This window comes from Chlorocebus sabaeus, chromosome 15 (genome assembly GCF_047675955.1).
Source record: "Chlorocebus sabaeus isolate Y175 chromosome 15, mChlSab1.0.hap1, whole genome shotgun sequence".
Lineage (NCBI taxonomy): Eukaryota > Metazoa > Chordata > Mammalia > Primates > Cercopithecidae > Chlorocebus > Chlorocebus sabaeus.
Genome location: NC_132918.1, coordinates 21,299,363 through 21,321,317, shown reverse-complemented (window position 1 = coordinate 21,321,317; position 21,955 = coordinate 21,299,363). Strand labels below are relative to the sequence as shown.

The following is a 21,955-nucleotide window of genomic DNA, read 5'->3' as shown; positions in this document are numbered from 1 at the left end:
TCTGCCAGGCTTTGGTATCAGGATGATGTTGGCCTCATAAAATGAGTTAGGGAGGATTCCCTCTTTTTCTATTGATTGGAATAGTTTCAGAAGGAATGGTACCAACTCCTCCTTGTACCTCTGGTAGAATTCAGCTGTGAATCCATCTGGTCCTGGACTTTTTTTGGTTGGTAGGCTATTAATTATTGCCTCAATTTCAGAGCCTGTTATTGGTCTATTCAGGGATTCAACTTCTTCCTGGTTTAGTCTTGGAAGAGTGTAAGTGTCCAGGAAATTATCCATTTCTTCTAGATTTTCCAGTTTATTTGCGTAGAGGTGTTTATAGTATTCTCTGATGGTAGTTTGTATTTCTGTGGGGTCGGTGGTGATATCCCCTTTATCATTTTTAATTGTGTCGATTTGATTCTTCTCTCTTTTCTTCTTTATTAGTCTTGCTAGTGGTCTGTCAATTTTGTTGATCTTTTCAAAAAACCAACTCTTGGATTCATTGATTTAAACAGCATGGTACTGGTACCAAAACAGAGATATAGACCAATGGAACACAACAGAGTCCTCAGAAATAATACCACACATCTACAGCCATCTGATCTTTGACAAACCTGAGAGAAACAAGAAATGGGGAAAGGATTCCCTATTTAATAAATGGTGCTGGGAAAATTGGCTAGCCATAAGTAGAAAGCTGAAACTGGATCCTTTCCTTACTCCTTATACGAAAATTAATTCAAGATGGATTAGAGACTTAAATGTTAGACCTAATACCATAAAAATCCTAGAGGAAAACCTAGGTAGTACCATTCAGGACATAGGCATGGGCAAAGACTTCATGTCTAAAACACCAAAAGCAATGGCAGCAAAAGCCAAAATTGACAAATGGGATCTCATTAAACTAAAGAGCTTCTGCACAGCAAAAGAAACTACCATCAGAGTGAACAGGCAACCTACAGAATGGGAGAAAATTTTTGCAATCTACTCATCTGACAAAGGGCTAATATCCAGAACCTACAAAGAACTCAAACAAATTTACAAGAAAAAAACAAACAACCCCATCAAAAAGTAGGCAAAGGATATGAACAGACATTTCTCAAAAGAAGACATTCATACAGCCAACAGACACATGAAAAAATGCTCATCATCACTGGCCATCAGAGAAATGCAAATCAAAACCACAATGAGATACCATCTCACACCAGTTAGAATGGCGATCATTCAAAAGTCAGGAAACAACAGGTGCTGGAGAGGATGTGGAGAAATAGGAACACTTTTACACTGTTGGTGGGATTGTAAACTAGTTCAACCATTATGGAAAACAGTATGGCGATTCCTCAAGGATCTAGAACTAGATGTACCATATGACCCAGCCATCCCATTACTGGGTATATACCCAAAGGATTATAAATTATGCTGCTATAAAGACACATGCACACGTATGTTTATTGCAGCACTATTCACAATAGCAAAGACTTGGAATCAACCCACATGTCCATCAGTGACAGATTGGATTAAGAAAATGTGGCACATATACACCATGTAATACTATGCAGCCATAAAAAAGGATGAGTTTGTGTCCTTTGTAGGGACATGGATGCAGCTGGAAACCATCATTCTTAGCAAACTATCACAAGAACAGAAAACCAAACACTGCTTGTTCTCACTCATAGGTGGGAACTGAACAATGAGATCACTTGGACTCGGGAAGGGGAACATCACACACCGGGGCCTATCATGGGGAGGGGGGAGGGGGGAGTGATTGCACTGGGAGTTATACCTGATGTAAATGACGAGTTGATGGGTGCAGCACACCAACATGGCACAAGTATACATATGTAGCAAACCTGCACGTTGTGCACATGTACCCTACAACTTAAAGTTTAATAATAATAAAAAAATTTTAAAAAAAATTAAAAAAAAAAAATTCAGTAAACCACTTGTAAACAGATTGCTGTCAACAAGGCTTTGTTGTTTCATTTGTAGAACGTAGACCTAGATTTAGCATAATTCTTAAGGGCTCTAGGATTTGTAGAATGGTAAATGAGCACTGCCTTCAACTTAAAGTCACCAGCTTTATTCACCCCTAATGAGAAACTCAGTCTGTTCTTTGAAGCTTTGAAGCCAGGCATTGACTTCTCTTCTCTAGCTATGAGAGTCCTAAATGGTATCTTTTTCCAACAGAAGGCTGTTTTGTTTGAAAATCTCTTGTTAACGTAGCAGGCTTCAGCAAAATCTTAGCTATATCTTTTGAATAACTTGCTGCAGCTTCTATGTCAGCATTTGCTGCTTCACCTGGCACTTCTATGTTATGGAAACATCTTCTTTCTTTAAACCTCATGAACCAACCTCTGCTGGCTTCCACTTTTTCTCTTGCAGTTTTTTCGCTTTTCTCAGTCTTCATAAAATTGAAGAGAGTTAAAGCATTGCTCTGGATTGGGCTTTGGCTTGAAGGAATGTTATGGATGGTTTGATCTTATGTCCAGATCACTAAAATATTATCCATATCAGCAATAAGGTTGTTCATTTTCTTACCATTTGCATGTTCACCAGAGCCGCACTTTAAATTTCCTTCAAAAACTTTTCTTTTGCATTCTTAACTTAGCTGTTTGGCATAAGAGGCTTAGCTTTTGGTCTGTCTTGGCTTTTGACTTGCCTTCCTCATTAAACTTAATCATTTCTAGCTTTTGATTTAAGGTGAGAGACATGAAGCTCTTCCTTTCACTTAAATGTTTAATCCTACATTCACTTAAATGCAGGATTATTAGTTGGCCCAATTTCAATATTGCTGGGTCTCAGGGATATGGAGGCCTGAGGAAAGGAAAAGAAAAAGGGGAACAAAAGTCAATAGAGTGATTGGAACACGCACATACCACATTTATTGATGAAATTCACCACCTTATATGGGCATAGTTTGTGGTGCTCCAAAACAACTGCAATAGTAATATTAAAGATCACTGATCACAGATCACTGTGACTGATATAATAATAATGAAAAAATTTGAAATATTATGAGAATTAACAAAATGTGACACAATGTGAACACATGCAGTTGAAAAACTGACACCAATAGACTTGCTCGACGCAGACTTGCCATGAACCTTCAATCTTCAATTTGTAAAAAATGTAATATCTGTGAAGCACAATAAAGCAAAATTCAATAAAGCAAGGTATGACTGTATATCCAGTGGTTCCAGCATTTGTTGAAATAAACTATGTTTTTCTAATGCATTCACGGCTTTTCTCCCTGGATCTGCCAAATATAATTTCCTCAAGTATGGCTCTTTATGATTTATAGCATTAATGTGGATGAACAATTTGTTTTTTATTTTCATGGTTACATATTTCTTTTAAAAAATATCTTTCACATTTTATGCTTGGTTTCCCATTTATGATAAAAACAATTATGTAAGTAAAACTAATGTTGTTTTAAAGAAAAGTATTAGGAAAAACATAATATAGGAGGTACTTAGACTGACAAATATAATGACAGTGAGGTAGGGATAAGAAAACTATGGAAAATGCTGTTTGATAGCTTGCAATTAACTATCTTTAGATTAGATATTAGAAGCTAATATATTTTCTTCCATCCTCCCTTTCTTTATTCCTTCTCTCTTTCCTTCCTTCCTTCTTTCCTTCTTTTTTCCCTAAGGCACTAAGAAATCTAGAATATTAATATATAGGAACAGCTTCTGAGCTAGTAAATCTTTTTAATGATTTAAATTATCTATTAACTCTTTTTTTAATTAATAAGAGCTACCAGTCTGTGAGTGTTTAAATGCCAAACAATTATCTAGGCACTTCCTCAAAATTGTCTGCATTTAATTCATATGCAATTAACTTTCCTGAAGTCCCACAGCCAGGAAAAAGCACAACCAATTGTGAACCCAGATTGATTTCACCTCTCAGCCAACACAATCTCCTTCATACCAGGCTACTTTTCACCTCTTAGTTCACATGAATTAAAGCTTGAATGTAGACGAATAGCTCTACTAATTGTAGCTCAGGCTCTGTGAGTGCTAGAGGTCTGGGATGAAAATAGCCGGTGGGGTTCTCAGTCCCTTCTCAACACTGTTGAGAAAGCTTTTTGACCTGCAGCTTCCCTTCCTCCTTAACCATTTTCTCCCTTCACTTTTTTCTTCTCCTGTTTTCTCTTCTGGAAGATAATTATGAATGAACATTTTATCGTCTTGTGAATATTTGTAGTTATTTATCATTTACCAAGATCCATATTTGAAATAGAGCTACAGCAAATAAAAATTACATATTCATTGTTCGATGAGTGATTATAAAAAAATATATACCGTCAGGTTCTAACATTTCACCATAGTTTCATAAAATTGTACATCTATTCTGGCTTTCTCTCTCCTTCTCCCTCCCTCCCTCCCTCCCTTCCTCCCTTCCTCCCTTCCTCCCTCCCTCCCTCCCTCCCTTCTTTCCTTCCCTCCCTCCCTCCCTCTCTTCTTCCCTTCTTCCTCCCTGTCTCCCTCCCTCCCTCTTTCCCTCCCTCCCTCCCTTATTCCTTTTTTTCTTCCTTTCTTCTTTTCCCCCTAAGATACTAAGAAATCTAGAATATTAATCTATAGGAAGGAACAGCTTCTGAGTTAGTTCTCATTATCCTAAGAGGTAATATGATGAACATTAGCTTTTGAGTTTAAAACCTGAAACATTCCCACTAATTATTAAATTTTTCTGAGCATTTGTTTTTCATAAAATATAAGGTCTAAAGTTTGCTAAATAGTGTTGTTTTGTTAAATAGGATATATTTATAGTGCCTAGTCTTACAGGCATTATAAATGTGCCTGTACCCAACAAATGTTGCCATTATTAATTTTGCTGCATATCATATCATTTTTTCATCAGTCATTATTAAACCAAATATTTTGGTAAAAATTAAAATAATTAAGATTCCATGCATGTTGAGAAACATAGGTGGTCTGATGATTGTTAACTGGCTCCCAATGCAGATTGTTAAGACTTTTTGATGTAATGGAAGCCCTCTAACTATTGTTGAGAATGTACAAAGATGGGAAGTGTGCTTGTGGCCATCAAAAGATGCTATGTTTTCCTTTTCATCTCAAATGTGATCTTAATTGACTCTGTTGGCAACACTGATTTATATTTTAATAACCAGACATATATTAGCTAAAATACGAGTAAAGAGTTAAGATTCTTGACTAATCTGTTTCTTAAAGTGCCTGGCTGGGTTTTGCACATTTTCTTTGGATTCAGTAATATACACTATGCAAGATTTACAGTAATATTTCTATAGAAGGATTTCCAAACACCTTGCAAATCATGATCTTCTGAGCATAGACAGAGAAGGTGTAGATATTGTTTTGTCACTATAACCTGACTTGCTATGTACTTTTATGATGATGTAAATATACTAGTGCAGTTTTCAGTCATTTTGATCTGGTACATAGTAAGTAATGCATTTTATATTGCTAGCTAGCACACACAAATTCTTAACTGGGAAAAAGCACCAGATTTTACCTTTGCTATGTGCAATGTCCTCCTGTATTTTCTGATCTGTCTTATTCTATTCCATTTTATTAACTCATGTCATAAGTTTGATTTTATAACCCAGTAATTGGTTCCAACCTGAAGTTTGATAAATATTTTGTTTCAAGAAATAACCACTTTACTTTGGCTCGCTACCAAAGTTTCAGATTAAGGAATTTTATGAAATACCTAGGAAAATCTTAAAAAGATTATGACATTCTTTCTTTTGTTTGTTTTGTTTTTGAGATGGAGTTTTGCTCTTGTTGCCCAGGCTGGAGTGCAATAGCGCGATCTCAGCTCACTGCAACCTCTGCCTCCTGGGTTCAAGTGATTCTCCTGCCTCTGCCTCCCAAGTAGCTGGGATTACAGGCATGTACCAGCACGCCCGGCTAATTTTGTAGTCTTAGTAGAGACAGGATTTCTCCATGTTGGTCAGGATGGTATCAAACTTTCAACCTCAGGTGATTTGCCTGCATCAGCCTCCCAAAGTGCTGGGATTTCAGGCATGAGCGATGACATCCGGCCTAGTATTTTCCATTTTTATGCCAGATCATTCTCTTTGGTAATATGGCTCCTCTCCCCCTTTCACATTGGTTAAAGACATTTTATATACTTCATTTAAAATAAAAGTACAAAAGCATCATGGAATTGTTTTTTATTCCCTTTAAGTACAGTAAGAGATGATTCCACTGAACGTATATTATGCTCTTTCATTTTTTCCTCCACAGTTTCTATTAATTTTTCTACCTTTGATAAGTTTTGTATTTCATATGAACTTAACAAGTGATTTGTATTGAATGTCATGTTTTAAATGTAGAAAGAGTAAATTATTACAATGAAAAGGAAGGATGTCGAATAAAAGAGCAGACGGACAGAGTTGATTGATGTTTGGAAGTTATTTTTGCTGTGAACTCCCGTCAGCCTAGAAATCATAAAACAGAAAGGAGGTTTGGTGCAGCTCACATGCCCTTAGGGGATGTATGGAAAAGAATTTAAAATTCTGATAGAGTAACTTCAAAAATGTAGCAACTGAAATAATTTATTTCACTACAGAGCCACCAACTGAACTTTTACGTTGAAATGATTCTTTTTGAAGTTTCACATGGTAGCAAGAAGGCACAGTGGTCTCTGCACCTCGGTGTTGAAAATGCCCAGACTGCTCATTTATGCCTTCCTGCCGGAACCAAACAGTAGCCACTGCGCTGGTTCTTCTGGCACTTTCTCACTGAACACTTCCTGAATAATGGGAAAAAACAACTGAAAGTCCATGATTTCACAAAAAAGGTGAAGGAGAAGAAAGTTGGGGATAATATGGGTGCTTTTCTTTTTCTTTTAAAATGCTTCCAAATTTAATTTGAGGCATTGTGTGAAGGCAACGGAAAAAATATTGGGACTACTTAGTCCTTGAGTATTTTAATCCATAATGACTACTACCACATTTGATTAGCTAAATTATGATATTTGAGCTGGCTAGATCTTCTCCGAAGAAGAAATAGAAAAGAAAATGAGGCAGTGCCACTCTAGTTGGTGATACATGACATTTATTTCTGTTCTCTCTGATTTTCATCAAGTTATACCTGGGCAGCCTGATGTGTTTACTTTTTCTAGGTGACATTGAAATGATATCCACCAAGGAAAAAGAAAATCTGTCATCCCTGTACAGTGTTTCTTAACCTGACTCCATCTGTGATAGTTGTATGTTTAATTGTACTTAACTAAAAATATGCAGAATAATAATGATGACGCTAATATACCTTAAAATGAATTCCCACTGTATTAATTAAAACAACAACATGCATTTTATAAACATTTGTATTTACCTATGTATGGTTTACATATTAGAATGTATGACCTGTCATATATCCAAACTATCAAATATATTCACACACCGGAATTCTAGATTCATTACAAATCATTCCACATATCTACAGTGGTCTGTAACTCCCCAGTTGAAGACCAGTACTCTAAAATGTTAAAGATCAGTATGCCAATCAGATAAGAAAAAGAAGCACCAGGAAATTCCTGAATTAATTGTTTAAATGGTCAAAATTTTAAAAATAAAAAGTGTGAATTTTTAAAAAATGTATTACCTAATTTGTTTGTATTGGTATCTATACTTTGAGACAAAATTTAACATTTTCCTGGTATCTACAGATTTTTTTTTCAAAGTAGATCCTTCTATCTTGCTTTGATATAAAGAAACAACAGAAAATATGCCGTTGCTATAAATAATATTTGTAATTTTAATAATTTCCTATGCTAATTACCTAACCGTGCTCTATTATTAAAAATTGCTAAGGTAGATGATTGCACACGTTAAAAAAAGATACAATGACAACAACGAAAACAACGTTTCACATATATTTTCAGCAAAGGTGAAAGAACTAGAATTATACATTTTCAATTTGTTACTGAAAATTTAGTTTAATATATATATCTTAATATATAGATATTTCCATTTTTATGAAAAATAATTTCATGATCAGATACAGAATTTGAAACATGGACAATTCTGCTTTGAGGTAGGGGTTAATATTGAATCATTTTATGGTTCATAGTTAACTACCATTTATTGAATGCTGAAAAGATATAGTTAACTGAAAAGCATTCTCTAGTTAACAAACTCTTACAATTGAAGGTAATTTTTGTCTCCTGCCAAAGAACAACGAGATTGAATTCTATGCTAATGAAACTGTTTTTCAGTGGAGCATACAGTGATTTTCATAATCCTAGTCCTGGCTGGGATGTTGGGAAAGTGGCACATGGCCAGAATAATTAAAATGGGATTTAAGGCTGTATTTTGGAAGGCTTTCATTTTTCAAAATGGTATGTTTGTGACTGAAGTTACTTCTGAAGTCTCAAAAATTTCAGACCTGAAAGTAAACTTGGTGTCAAGGAAAGTCGTGACCTTTAATTTAAATTGCAACCAACCTTGCTCCTTCTAGCTTTCTGATCTTGAGCAATTTGCTTAACTTCTCTGAGATTCAACTTCCTTAATTGTAAAATAATGTAATATTTATCTTGCAAGGTTGTTAAGAAAGTTCTTATAATCTCTAAAGCATCTGTCATGATGTACTCAATAAACCATAGTTGCTATTATTATCATTAGTATTATTACCAGTATAATCAAATTATTATTATTATTTCTATATGATACTCAAAGTAAACTCCTTTCTAATGGAGCTGTCAGGTTAAATGTAGCCAATGTAAGCTAAATCAATGAGGCTTTGAATACATCTGTTTGATGAACCCATGATTATGAAATGGAAATGCTAAATCTGCCTCAATTTCTCTGGTGATAGGACAGATGAGATTCTCAAGGAACACATATTGTCACGTGTATAAGTTATTTGACCACCTTTACAAACAGTCCTTCTTCAAATGAATATTGCTCCTTTGGTAATTGTATACTAGATTGTAAAATGTCTGTACATCCCTCTGAATAATTCTTTCTTAAAATGGTCATAGTATTGATTTTCCTTTCATTAAAATGGCCAAAGGTATTCCTTTGCCTTGACCCAGCTCACAATGCACTATCCATTGGACAAAATAAATCATTTCCTTTATATGAAGAAAAGAGAAGGGTAGGTAGAGGCAAAGGAAAGTCTGTCTGGAAAAATCTTTGTATTTTGATAGGCTTTGTATGGAAAAAAAGAAATCAAAGCTCAGGGCAGAGAACTTGGATGTGGTAGATGTAGGTCTCTCCACAAGATGGCACTCATTCTCCCTCTTTTTTTTTCAATTGCCAAAAATAAATTTTGTCACTTTTTATTTTTACTCAGTCACAGAACAAATATATTGTTAGTTTGTGTATCAAATATACCTGGTTTCACGTATTTTTAAAGTGTTCGATCATGTTTCTGACTCTTAGTAGTAATGAGTATATCTTACCTCCTGTAAGTCTCTATTTGTAGGTGAGTACGCTGTTTCGGGAGGAAACACTCACCCCTACTCCCACGCACAAATCTAACAAAACTTATGTTAACCTTCTAAAAATTTTCTCTTAAAATCTCCAAACAAAACTGAAGATTAACTGAAAAGAACCAGAATGCCTCCATTGTTGTTTTTATCATTATTTTAAAATTTAAGTGGACATGCTTTTCAATTTTAGGGAAAGTCTTTGTGATAATTCCAACACTTCCATTTTGATGTAAGAAGCAAATTTACCTCCAAAGGGCCTTGGGTCTCCTTACTCTTGTTAGTGATGTGAGATATCACAACTCTCTTCTAGTCACTGTAAGTTAATTTCAATGTAGTCTTTATAATCATTTAATTTTTCTTAAAACAGAAAAAAATGATCTATCGTATGATTTTTAAGTTCAGATGCAAAAATAATGCATGTCACTTATTAAAACCTTACAGAAAAAATGTTAGGCTACTGTGAGTTTATTAAAAATAGGAATTTGATAAATGGTAAGTAAATAAATAAATTTAATTGACAATTTAGCACTTAAATTTTTATATCACATTATATTTTCTAGTTACTTTTCTTTCCAAATACTTAGAAGGTAAAGAATATATGTGGGCAAAATTAATGCCTACTTAATTTGTTAATGCAATGATAAAGATCTATTCAAAGATTCTGGTTATAACATGGTTTCCAGGGTCTAGATTTTCTTTTCGCCCACTTCAGAGTCAGACTTCAGAATATTTATCATTTCTATAAAACAGATTCCTGAAAGTTAAGGTCTTTCATACCTTCATCATAACAGTTGTTATTATGGAATCTTGGCCTCACTTTTCAGAATGCTAACAGTGTTGGACGCTAACATTACAGAATGCTTGCCACCCTATAGTGAAAGTCACACTTTGAAAGCAGGAGTTAAAAAAAAAAAAAAAAAATCTAGAGAAGGCCCTAAGAAGATGAAAGAATTATTACAGTAAGAAAACTAAGACTTAGATCAGAATATTCAGAGGAAAGCAAGGCTACAGCTTGAATGATTTGATAAAAATAACCACTACTGCCATAATAACTTCTTATGGGCTACATGCTACACTAAGCAATTCACAGTTATTAGATCCTTTACATTCGTAACATTCCTAATGAGACAAAAATCATTATCCCCTTTGTTAACACACAGGATAGCTGAGAATCAGAAAGACTAAGTGGCTTGGATTTGGAGGCAGGATTTAAACCCAAGTGTATCTTGTTCCAAAGCCTGTGCCTTTAACCATTATGTAACCCTGCTTCCCTGACTTGTAAAGACATCAAATATTGGAATTTGGCTACTGGCTTCTAAGATAAGTAATATCTTCACATGAATGTAGATTGGTTGTTCCATCTTGTCTAATTTTAAATAAATTGAGAAGGCATATTTTCAACAAACTCGAGAGATTTTGATTTGATGAAGGGAAGAAGTTTTTGATTCTCAGGGTGTGGAAATAGTGAAAAGAAATAAGCAAAAAGGATTATGTGGACTCTAGAAGGGGTGTCTTCAAGAAACAAGTAGCCAAAACTACCTTTTAAAATTATGTGGGTCAGTCCCCCAGACGAACGTAAGGAGCTGCACACAGGTATATCCTCCTTTTAGACATCGGTATTATGATTTAAACAGCTTTATGTGAAACATATTTCATACATATTGAACTCAGTCAACATCACTTCACATTCACTTTGCATCTCTGTCTGTATATCCCTAGACCTTTAAGGAGTTTTCCTTACTTGATATAACTTTTCTCATTAACCATTTTTGTGCATTCTCATCAAAGTAGGCACCTAACCTACTTTCATTTGTTATAGCTACATAGAAGTTTCTTCTGTTGTTATGCCTTAGTTTACCTGGATATTTCTATACTGTTGGGTATTTACATTTTTCCTGCTTTTTTCTCTATTATGAGTAAATTTTTTTTGAGGGGGGAGTGGGCACATGTTGGTTCTCTTTGAAATAAAATCCCTAAAGTGAAATTATTATATCAAATAATATTAATAGCTTTTCAACTCTTGTTAAATATTTCCAGATTGCCTTTTAGAAAGAACAAACAACTTTTTAATGACTTCAGTAATGGATAAATCATAGATCTCAAACTCAAATTCTTAATAAGTGAGCTTTTCCTAGTTTCCCAAACTGGCAAAATAAGTGAGTGTAACTGACTAGGTGTTTGACGACAGATGGTAGTGGGAGCAACAACTATCTGGAGGGCTGGGCACCATAGAAAGGGGGCAGCAGCCTCTGCAAAGTGCTGCCTGGCTGTTGCTTTGTGGAAATGAAGGCTCAATGTTGAGCCTTTCCATTTTTATGGAGACTCTAGAAATCCAAGTTCTACATGAAATCTCACAACTTTTAAACACTCTCAAGACATATACAGTGTTTTTGAATACTGTGTGTGTGCATGCGTGCGCGCATGCTTGCTGCTGGCTGATCCAGCCCTTGGGCAGTCCTCTAGTGCCCTCTGAGCTGTATATTCTGTTTCATTTCCCCCAGGTCCCACAGTAACCTTTATCATTTTTTATTTTATTGGTTATGTCAATATGTGTATTGGTCAGGATTCTCCAGAGAAACAGAACCAGTAAGTTATTATAAAAGGAGATTTATTATGAGGCATTGGTTCTTGTGATTATGGAGGCTGAGAAGTTCCATAATGTAATCACTGGAACCTGGACACCCAGGAATGCCAGTGGTACAATTTAGTCCCATTCCAAAGGCCTGAGAACCAGGGGAGGTGATGATGTAATTCCTAGTCCCAGGGTTAATGATGAGATGTTACATTTCAGCCAGGCAGGAAGCAAAAAGGGGTGACTTCCTCCTTCCTCTACCTTTGGTGCTATAAGGCTCTCAGCAGATTGGATGATGCCACCTACTTTAGGGAGGGCAATCCACTTTACTGAGTCCACCAATTCAAATGTTAATCTCATCCTGAAGCACCCCCGCAGACACACCCAGAAATTGTTTAATCTGAGAGATTTGTCAAATTGACACATAAAATTAGTCATCACAAGTCCACCTTTCATCAACTAGGCACCCATACAGATCTTCTTAAACCATACCTAATATTTGAAATATGACAAGGCTATATTCTGTCTAATATGACACAACTGTCCTGAATACAGCTGAAAATTCGATTCCTAGATGAGAAAGTCAAGTCCTTGAATGGTGTTTACTCTTTGTTTGATATCCTATGACTTAAAGACTATGATAGAAAATTAACAGTACTAAAATACTATAATATAAACTCAACTAATCATATTTTACTTGATGAGGGAACAAGAGAGGGAAGAAAATATTTTTAGTTTCTTTCCTTTCTTGTGTATCTCTTATATATCTGACCTACAAATGTATTCATGGCAAAATAAGGAGGAAATACTCATGACAATTACATTCCTAGCTTCTGTTACTGGTCACTGGTATTTATAATGACCATTTTCCAAACTATTCTGTATTCCCTTTGCCTTCAGAAAGTACCCTCGTGTGGCAAACCCAAATCTTCATTCCTAAAGAGTCTGAGCCATTACTAGTCCTGCTTGGATGAGATTGCTGTGTTTTCCATTGGCTTTAATTATAGGACATAGTAATACTAAGAAAGTCCCTAGAGGATCTCCTGTATTCCAGACATACTCTTCCTTATCTCCATTGTGGATTAATAGTCCAATTTCCTTTTTATAGTCAGGATCAATCCCCCTTGTCAACTCTCTTCTTTGTTAAGTCAAAGGCAGTAAGAGTCCAGAGTGGCCAGGCAGCAATCTTAACTTCTAATTCAATGGAATCATTGCTGTGTCTCCTCATGGAAGCATTCTTCCCTCAGAAACTAAGACCTCTAAGCCTAACAGAGAATAATCACAAAAAGAGGAAGCAAAGATACATGTCTGTGTGTATACATCCATATGTATATATGTACTCTATATATGTATGTATATAACAGTATATTTTAATGATATATTTATTGCATGGTCTCATTATGTTGCCTTTTTTTTTTTTTTTTTTTTTTTTTTTTTTTACCTGTTATAGTTTGGATGCTTTAGTTTTCCATATCTGTGCTTATCCATCTTGTCTCTGTTCAGATCCTAATACACTCCATTTCTTTAGTATCAGGAATTTATCTCCTCTCCACTGCTAGAGAATAACTGTTCTTTATTGTCCAGTTTTTAAAAAAACGTTTTACTCTCAGCTGGAATACAATACAATGTGGGGTATGAGAAATGACTCTAAAGTAATTTTTTCCATATTGCTATCACATTGGCCCAACACTATTTATTAAATAATAATTTATTTCTGTATTGTTGGGGATTCATATAATCATTTAAATTGATTTTTACCAATCTCAATTGTATTTAATCAGTCTGGCTTTATGGGCTATGAATTTTTCTTAATATATAATTATTGCTTTGTGAGTTTAATCTCTCATATAAAAAATCATACAGAGATATATCAAATTTCTTTATTATTTAGACAAGGTGATCTCTTCATGCCCTCTAATATTCTCTTTTGCCCCTCTCCCCCAAAAACTGTCATATTCTAAAGCCAACCAATATGGGAAAGGAGAATGAAATGGTATTAGTTGAGAATGAATGACAGACTACTTAGGATAACATGTATGCCAAGTGAGTTAAATCAGCTGATGTAGTAGTATGACTGACAGTTTTTGTTGAATATTTTATGAATCTATTAAATTAAGAAATGAAATAGATGATCTCTAAATATCCTTATAATGTGGACATTCTCTGAGTTTTTATTCTAACATAACTCTAATAATTTGGACAACCTCAATATCTGACAACGTATTTCCCTTGTGATATAGTCAGTCTCAGACATGGTCTCCTCTAGGGAACCTTTCCTAAATGCCACCACAACTGTTCATGCCCAAATCTGAAGCTTCTCCTGGCTCTTTCCCTTTGTCTCCTTGACACCCTGCTTCTATTACTACACAGGCCCCAAAATACAGCAAAGAATAATTTGTTAAATGAGTTAAGTCCATTCGAGACCTGTAGAGTGACCTTCACTGTTAACAATTGTCCCCCTCTGTGGGTAGAAGCAAGAATGAGATGCAAACTTGGGAGCTTTGAGGTTCTGGCATCACAGGAATACTCCCAGATTGCTTTCGGGAGGCAGCTTCATCCTCACCATGGCTCAGATGTTTGAGATTGGAGTGAAAGTAAAAATGAGAACTGACCTACCTACCTGATCATCATAGTGACAAAGTGAACATATGTGGGGTTATTTTAATTATCATTTCAGTCCAAGATGCACAACAGAAACTGTACATGTATGACACATTTAGAAACTTAGAATATTTTCAGTCTTTATCCAGAAAACCATAGAGGATATTCTAAAGTTTAAAGCTTAAAGCTGTTGCATCTTCACACTGCAATTTATTGTTCACTGCTGGTGATAAACGGGTTATTCCTGTTACAAGAGTGTGTTAGGCTGAGACTCTGGGAATTGTATTTATCTAAACAATGATAATATAACATAGTAAGTAGAAATGAAATTTTCCCATCTAGCATGTTTTCTGGTTGCATCTTAAAGAAAAACACTTTGGTAAATATATCTGAAACAAAGTTGAGGATATTTTACGACTGTAAACTATACCTACATAGCAGGGATGTAGTTCATTAATTCTCAATACTCGAGGCGAGGCTGACAGTTCATAAGTGGTAAATCCAGAGAGTTATGAAGATATTAAATCTCACATCTGGTGAGAAAATGTGTTACTTCACTGGGTTGATTGATGGACACTTTCCCATTACAGTGCAATTTGGGAAATCGCACTGTTAATTGCTAGGGTTTTAGCAAAGCTCTGTAGTTCAATTCCAATTACTTTAGTTTTGAAAAACAGAACAGCTGGATGGTAAAATTGCCCGGAGCTGTCACCAAGGGAGGGCATAAGCCGGCAACCCGACCTCTACCATTCCTGATTTGGATTTTCTACAGAGCTATTAGTGAGTGAAATTGAAGGCTTCTGGCATCGGAGGTCTCCCTGCCGTGTGCCTTCTTCTAGCTGGAAGCACGTTTGTTTGCTTATCGCTCAGGTGACTGCCACCCTAATCGTCAGGCACGCTCCCCGTTATTGCTCAGTTCCTTCCCTCTTCACAGGGGAGAGATGAGAAAAGCAAGTCTCATCACATCTTGATCTCACCACAAGGGGATCGCTTCCTTGCTTTAGAGCCAAGTGGAGTTTACACCTTCTCCTCAGAGATTTCTTTTGCTGTCAAATTGACCTTTGAGTCCTTTGTTATCTATGGGGGCAAATTACATGTTTCCACACACACAGTCTCTTTGTCTCTGGCTAAATCTAGAAAGAACAACTGCAGTTGTGGTTTGGAAATTACCTAGCATCAGCGGCTAAATGTAATCAAACTGGATGATTCAGTACCTCCCACCCCTAATTCCCACATCGATCTCAGTTCACTGTGCTTGAATCAGGTAAGTGTCAACTGTTTTCTTTGGTTAAGGTAATGCGGACCATATCCAGAGCCTCCTGGCTCTGCCTCGCTTGGCATAGCTGTGAATATTTAAGGGGCTTTCTTCAGTAGCTTCAGGATTTAAGAGCCTAATGAGATGAGGGTGTCACCTTCCCATAAAATCTCAGTGAGGACACAGTTGAAGAAGGGTTTCAAAAAGAAATATTTGTGAGAAGAAAAAAAGCTTAGTTATGCACATGGGAAATTTAAAGAAAACAATGTCTTGCCTTTCTAGAGTTTCTTTTTAATATTCGTTGTTTATTTTTGAAACTGTAAAGTCAAACTAATAATTTTTGGTGCCCCTCCAAGTCAATACTCTTGAAATATGTGGTCAACACATTTTGACAGGGAAGGCTGTGGTGGGGGAAGGGAAGGCATACATGGACTGGCTACAAGAACAATTACCTTTCCTCCCTAGCAATGTAGCTCCCACCCCAGACTTGCACAATGATCATCTAAAACATACCTGTCCTAACTACTGTTACTCTTAGAATGCTTTTTTGGGGGTCTTACTCCCCCTTCTTCTCTGAGAGGCTTATCAATAAGGTGACTATATGCTCATGTGGTCTGCACCTTGTCCTAATGCAATCATTAATAATATACCTTGTATTAGTCCATTCTCATTCTGCTAATAAAGACATACTGAGACTGGGTAATTTATAAAGGAAAGAAGTTTAATTGACTCACAGTTCAGCATGACTGGGGAGGCCTCAGGAAACTTGCAATCATGGCAGAAGGGGAAGCAAACATGTCCTTCTTCATGTGGTGGCAGGAGAGAGAACTGTTGAGCAAAGAGGGAAAAAAGCCTCTTCTAAAACCATCAGATCTTATGAGAACTCACTATCACAAGAACAGCATAGGAGTAATTGCTGCTATGATTCAGTTACCTCCCACTGGGTCCTTCCCATGACATGGGGATTATGGGAGCTACAATTCAAGATGAGATTTGGGTGGGGATAGAGACAAACTGTATCACCCCTGTAACTTTCAAAAGAATACCTAGGTCAGATGATAAATTATATAGTAATTCTATTTATCAACATATGTCTTAATCATATACAACATTTAGGTTTAGAGGAAACCTGTTAAGTAACATTTCCTCAATCTCCCCAGATTTACTGTTCTGTTCTTAACCTTTGTGGACTGATGCCCCAGTAAGTGGTTCCGTCCTTCAATCAAGCCATACTTAAAATCCCTGAGTTATAGAAAAGTATGTCTGAGGGGAAAGTTAAAACAAATTGTATGCAAAAAAAGCTCTTGGAAAGTTAAGAGGCTTTATTTACCTTCAAAAAGCAGGACATAATGGTTTAAAAGTAAATACTAATTGTTTTCATTTGTCATTATTTCTGACTTGATATTTTGGATCAACGGCAAATTTCTGAAGTACTTGAAATGCCACTTTTTAAAGCTGTTTTTATATCTCTTCTCTTTTCTTACATTTAACAAGCTCATCTCTTTCATTCCTCTCTTGTAGGTCCTCTTTTCCATCTTTTCATTCCTGTGGATCTGTCCTGTAGCCTTTCCATGCTATCCTCAGGCTCATCTGTTTTCTGAAGATGGGGAAAAGCCCTTTGGACAAGGTGGGTGTGTCTGATGATGAGCAGAGGTAGCATTTTTAATGTGCAACATTTTTGGCAAACCTGAATACTGCCAGTGATGGAAACTCTTTTTCTTTCTACTTCATTATATCCCTCTAAAGCTATTTATCATGGGATTTTATTAGTTTTAAGTGTATGTACTGGTATTTTTCTTCAGTGAAATTCATTTCTATATACTTCTAATGAGAGGGACCGTTTATGTAGATTATAGTCCATACTCAATCCTGCTCTTCTTTTTGAAAGTCTTTGAAATTCTATTTTGTTCTCTCCATTTCCAGACCTGCTATTGCCCAGACAATTGGATTTGTTTTTTACCTTAGTAATTTAGTTATTCATAGTTCTGTGATTATTCCTTATGTGATTTCTGTCTCCTTGGCTGTATTTAAAGTTTACTGGAGGCAGAAGCCATGTCTTCATATGCCTTTTGGACCTCTTACAGAACTGAGATTCTTGTTAAGTATGCAAAGAAAATTGCATTGGTTAACTTAACAGGTTCTTGACCAAAGATCTCAGCATTGTGGTTGTCTGTAATTCTTGTACACAGAACCTGTTTTAGTCAGGGGTCTTAGATTTCAGGCATGAGACACCACTTTTAGTTTACTTAAGCAAAAGTGAGAATGCTGCTGGAATCTGTTGGGATATTATGACTGTGTTTTAGAAAATTGAAGGAACAAATGAAATCCTAGTCTCAGAAACAGTACCAAGGGTGGCCCTAGGGTTCCAGGTAATCATTATTAATGGACAGAATCCTTAGTCTTTGTGTTGTTTGGAATTCAAAGTCTAGATATCAGCTTGGGTCTTATGATGTCATTTGTTGGACAGGAAAGAATGCGCTTTCTAGGTTGGTGTTGTCTTCATGTCTTGGACCCATGAGTGGAAAAAGACCTTAAAAAGCCCTTCCTCTGAAGCCGTTCCTTTCTATATGCTACTTCAGACAACACATATGTAAAGGTGCAATGATAGCACTACCAGCCCACTGAGTGTCTTTCATTTCATTTCATTGCTGGATTTTTTTTTTTCTTTTTACCCAAGCAGATATGCATGTATTCTCTACCACTCTGCCATGCATTTTATTTATATCTCACCCTAGGGCACTTCTCCATTTAGAGATTCTATTGTAAGCTGTTATCATCTGTAGCATTGACTAGATTTCTATGCAGGTTAAAGGAATGAATGATAATGCAAAGTTGCTAGCTCTAACAGAATGTTATTAACCAGGGAAAAATACATTTAAATTTTTTTCAACTTTTCTTTTAGATTCATGGGGTATATATACAGGTATATTAATATATTACATGGGTATAATCTGTGATGCTCAGGTTTGGGGTACAAATGATCCCATCATCCAGGTAGTGAGCATAGTAACCAAGAGGTAGTTTTTCTGCCCTTGCCCCCTTCTCTGCCTTCTCCCTCCAGTACTCCCCAATGTCTGTTTTTCTCATCTTTGTGTATATGTGTACTCAATGCTTACTTCCCATTTATAAATGGGAACATGTAGTATTTGGTTTTCTGTTCCCGTATTAATTAGCCTAGGATAATGGCCTCCAGCTGCATCCATGTTGCTGCAAAAGACATAATTTTGTCTTTTTAAAGGCTTTATAGTATTCCTAGTGTATATGTACCACATGGAATAAATACTTTTATGGATGACTTGAAATTTGGAGTTATAACGTTTTAGGTCCTCTTCAATCATGTGTTCAAGGCAATGTACTCTTCTGTGATTCTTTCCCGCTAAATTTTTTAATTGAAGTTTCTCCCATTATTTTTTTTTATTACCTTTTCTCAGACAGATCAACCTTCTCCTTCCTAAAACTTAACAGTTTCCCCACAGTGCAGATAAATAGAGTATATATAGCCAAAGACACCCTCTTGATGAACATTAAAGAGATGTGATAGAAGCTGAAGTCATTACATCTTGTACAATAACATTGTTTCTTTCTTCGGAATTAAAATATATTTTGCTAGGTATAATAAAAATAGCTTTTGTTATTTTGTGTCATCATATTGTAATGGATTTCACTGACATTTTACTTATTAATTTTTAACATTAATATTTTGCAAAAAATGTCATCTTGTCATGCATGACCAATTTAAAATAAGTTCTGCTTTTAAGATTATAATTGAATTACATTATGCCATGATGCCTCCTTTTTTTTTTTTCTGTTACGGCTTGTCTGATGTTTTTAAAAGAAAATCTATAGGAAAAAAGCTAATATAAACGTTTTCTCTGTAGTGTAATTAGGATATTTTGAAGTACTTTTATATCTATTATTTAATTTGTGGTCATAAATGTGCTATGAGAAAGACGGGTGGTTTAAGATGGCAGCTTTGAGTCATGAGGTATCAGTCAACCTGGAAATTGATGTCAACCATGTGGATAATCAAGGAATCATACCATGTAATGGAGTCCCAATAAAAACTCTGAATGTCGAGACTTGGGTAACCTAAAAATCTTTTATTTCTTTTTGAAAACTAGGTTTTGTTAGGAAGTTTTAAAATAACTAAAGAGAAAGAGAAGGGAGGAAAGGAAAGGAAAAGGAAAAGAAATGGAAAGGAAAAATTTCTCACACTTAAAGGTCAGGCCGTACAAAAATTTTATCTGTGAAAAAGTAAATCCACTGCCTTCCTCCTATCATAGAATCTTTTGTTGCTTAAAACAAAAGTTGCCTCCCTCTTCTTAATTCTTACATTTATGTATTTATTAATGTTAAAGAATTTCTTTCAGTTTGATTAAGGCCCTTAAGGTTATAGTTTGTGTGTGTGAAATCGCAAGCCACACATTAATAATTTATCAGTATTTTTTTCTGTCTCCTTATCAGTAATTAGCAGGCCCCACTCATTTTTTTTCTAATCTCTACGTACACTACGTTTTTATTATCTTTTTTCTTGCCTGCCAGTCACCACTTCTGTAGTTTTTTTGATTTGATGCCTCTTTTAAAAATATTTGCCCCTCCCCACCGTGTAAGTTCAACTACTGGTTAGTTACTGAGTGCCTAGTGTGTGTGAGAAACCATTTACTATTTTGAGGATTGTAAGAACTTAGGTCTCAGTTAATGAGTCTCTACATTTGATATGTATATGTGTATATATTAATATGTGTGTGTATGAGTGTGCATGTGTGTGTTCCAGCCTTCAGAAATGATCTTTACTTCTGCAGACATCCCAACATTCTGTGATGTAATCTTTAATTAATGATAAGGGGGAAATTAGACACATATCTCTAAAACTCACTATGAAAGTCTGAAATAGGTATTACAGAATAAATTAGATAGAATAAACTGCGTTATATTGTACTTAGAAAACAGTACACTCTAAGTAAGTATCAAGATGTCAATGATAAGAGCATACTCTCACAGCAGTTAAAATACAGAACATCTAAAGAAAGCTGACCATTAGCAAAACCCCTTTTGAAAATTCTGAAAAGTATTTCATTTTCATTGATAAATCTTGGATCTTCAGAAAATCTAAAGACAATAGCTTGGCCGGGCACAGTGGCTCACGCCTGTAATCCCAGCACTTTGGGAGGCCGAGGAGGGTGGATCACCTGAGGTCAGGAGTTCAAGACCAGCCTGGCCAACATGGCGAAACCCTGTCTCTACTAAAAATACAAAAATTAGCCAGGCATAGTGGCACATGCCTGTAATCCCAGCTACTAAGGGGGCTGAGACAGGAGGATTGCTTGAACCTGGGAGGTGGAGGTTGCAGTGAGCCAAGATTGTGCCCCTGCACTCTGGCCTGGGCAACAGAGCGAGACTCTGTCTCAAAAAAAAAAAAAAAAAAAAAGGGACAGTAGCTTGATGAATAAATTGCTTAAATTAACTGATTTGAGACAGATATCAATTCAATTACCAAAAATCTGTCTTTGTTAAGTTCTTGTACCGGTACTCTTATCCCGTCCCATTCAACCAATATAGAAAGGAACTATAATGCTATCATAATAATGTAAATAAAGAGACGCATAGAATTTTATGATTTTTGTCGGATTAATAATATAGTTATATATCTTGTCATAGAATTTGCCCCTCTTTAACTTATAGGGAAAAGAAGATATGTTCCTAGAGATTTCTTAAGTCCTAATTACAACAATAGCTGACATGTTTTGAGTGCTACGTGTATGTCAGGAAAAGCATTTTATGTGTTTTGATGATATAATTATTCACCAAACCACTATGAAAAAGGTTATATTATTCTCCCCATTTTACTATGACAGCAAAGTCCATCCCAGGATAGCTTAAATATCATGTTTGAGAGGAAAACATAGCTAATGAGTAAGGGAGCAGTGTTTGATTCCAGTCTGACTACAAATCTTTGCTTTAGGACTGGAATAAATTGAATGATGATCTCGGCAAATATTGTCATGTTTCAGCTAAAGATACTGAGAACCAGCAAATTAAATGACAGCTAGTTTATGGCAAAACAGTAACTGGGGAGCAGGTATCTGGACCTCATTTTAGTGCATTTAGTGCATTTT

At 35.7% G+C, this 21,955-nt stretch overlaps 1 protein-coding gene across 5 annotated transcripts in view; it reads left to right on the top strand.

The window, feature by feature from the left end:
• The window catches only part of LOC103221287 (EGF-like and EMI domain-containing protein 1), a 476,806-nt gene that overhangs the window by 265,535 nt on the left and 189,316 nt on the right, over nt 1–21,955 (top strand). For 4 of the 5 annotated variants that reach the window (XM_073023479.1, XM_073023478.1, XM_073023477.1 and 1 more), the window contains one exon: nt 17,361–17,466. The exons of the other annotated variant lie outside the window; for it this stretch is intronic. In XM_073023479.1, coding sequence (XP_072879580.1) covers nt 17,361–17,403 — 43 coding nt within the window. In that variant the 3' untranslated portion in view covers nt 17,404–17,466. The remainder of the gene's footprint in view (nt 1–17,360; nt 17,467–21,955) is intronic. 5 annotated transcript variants of the gene reach the window in all.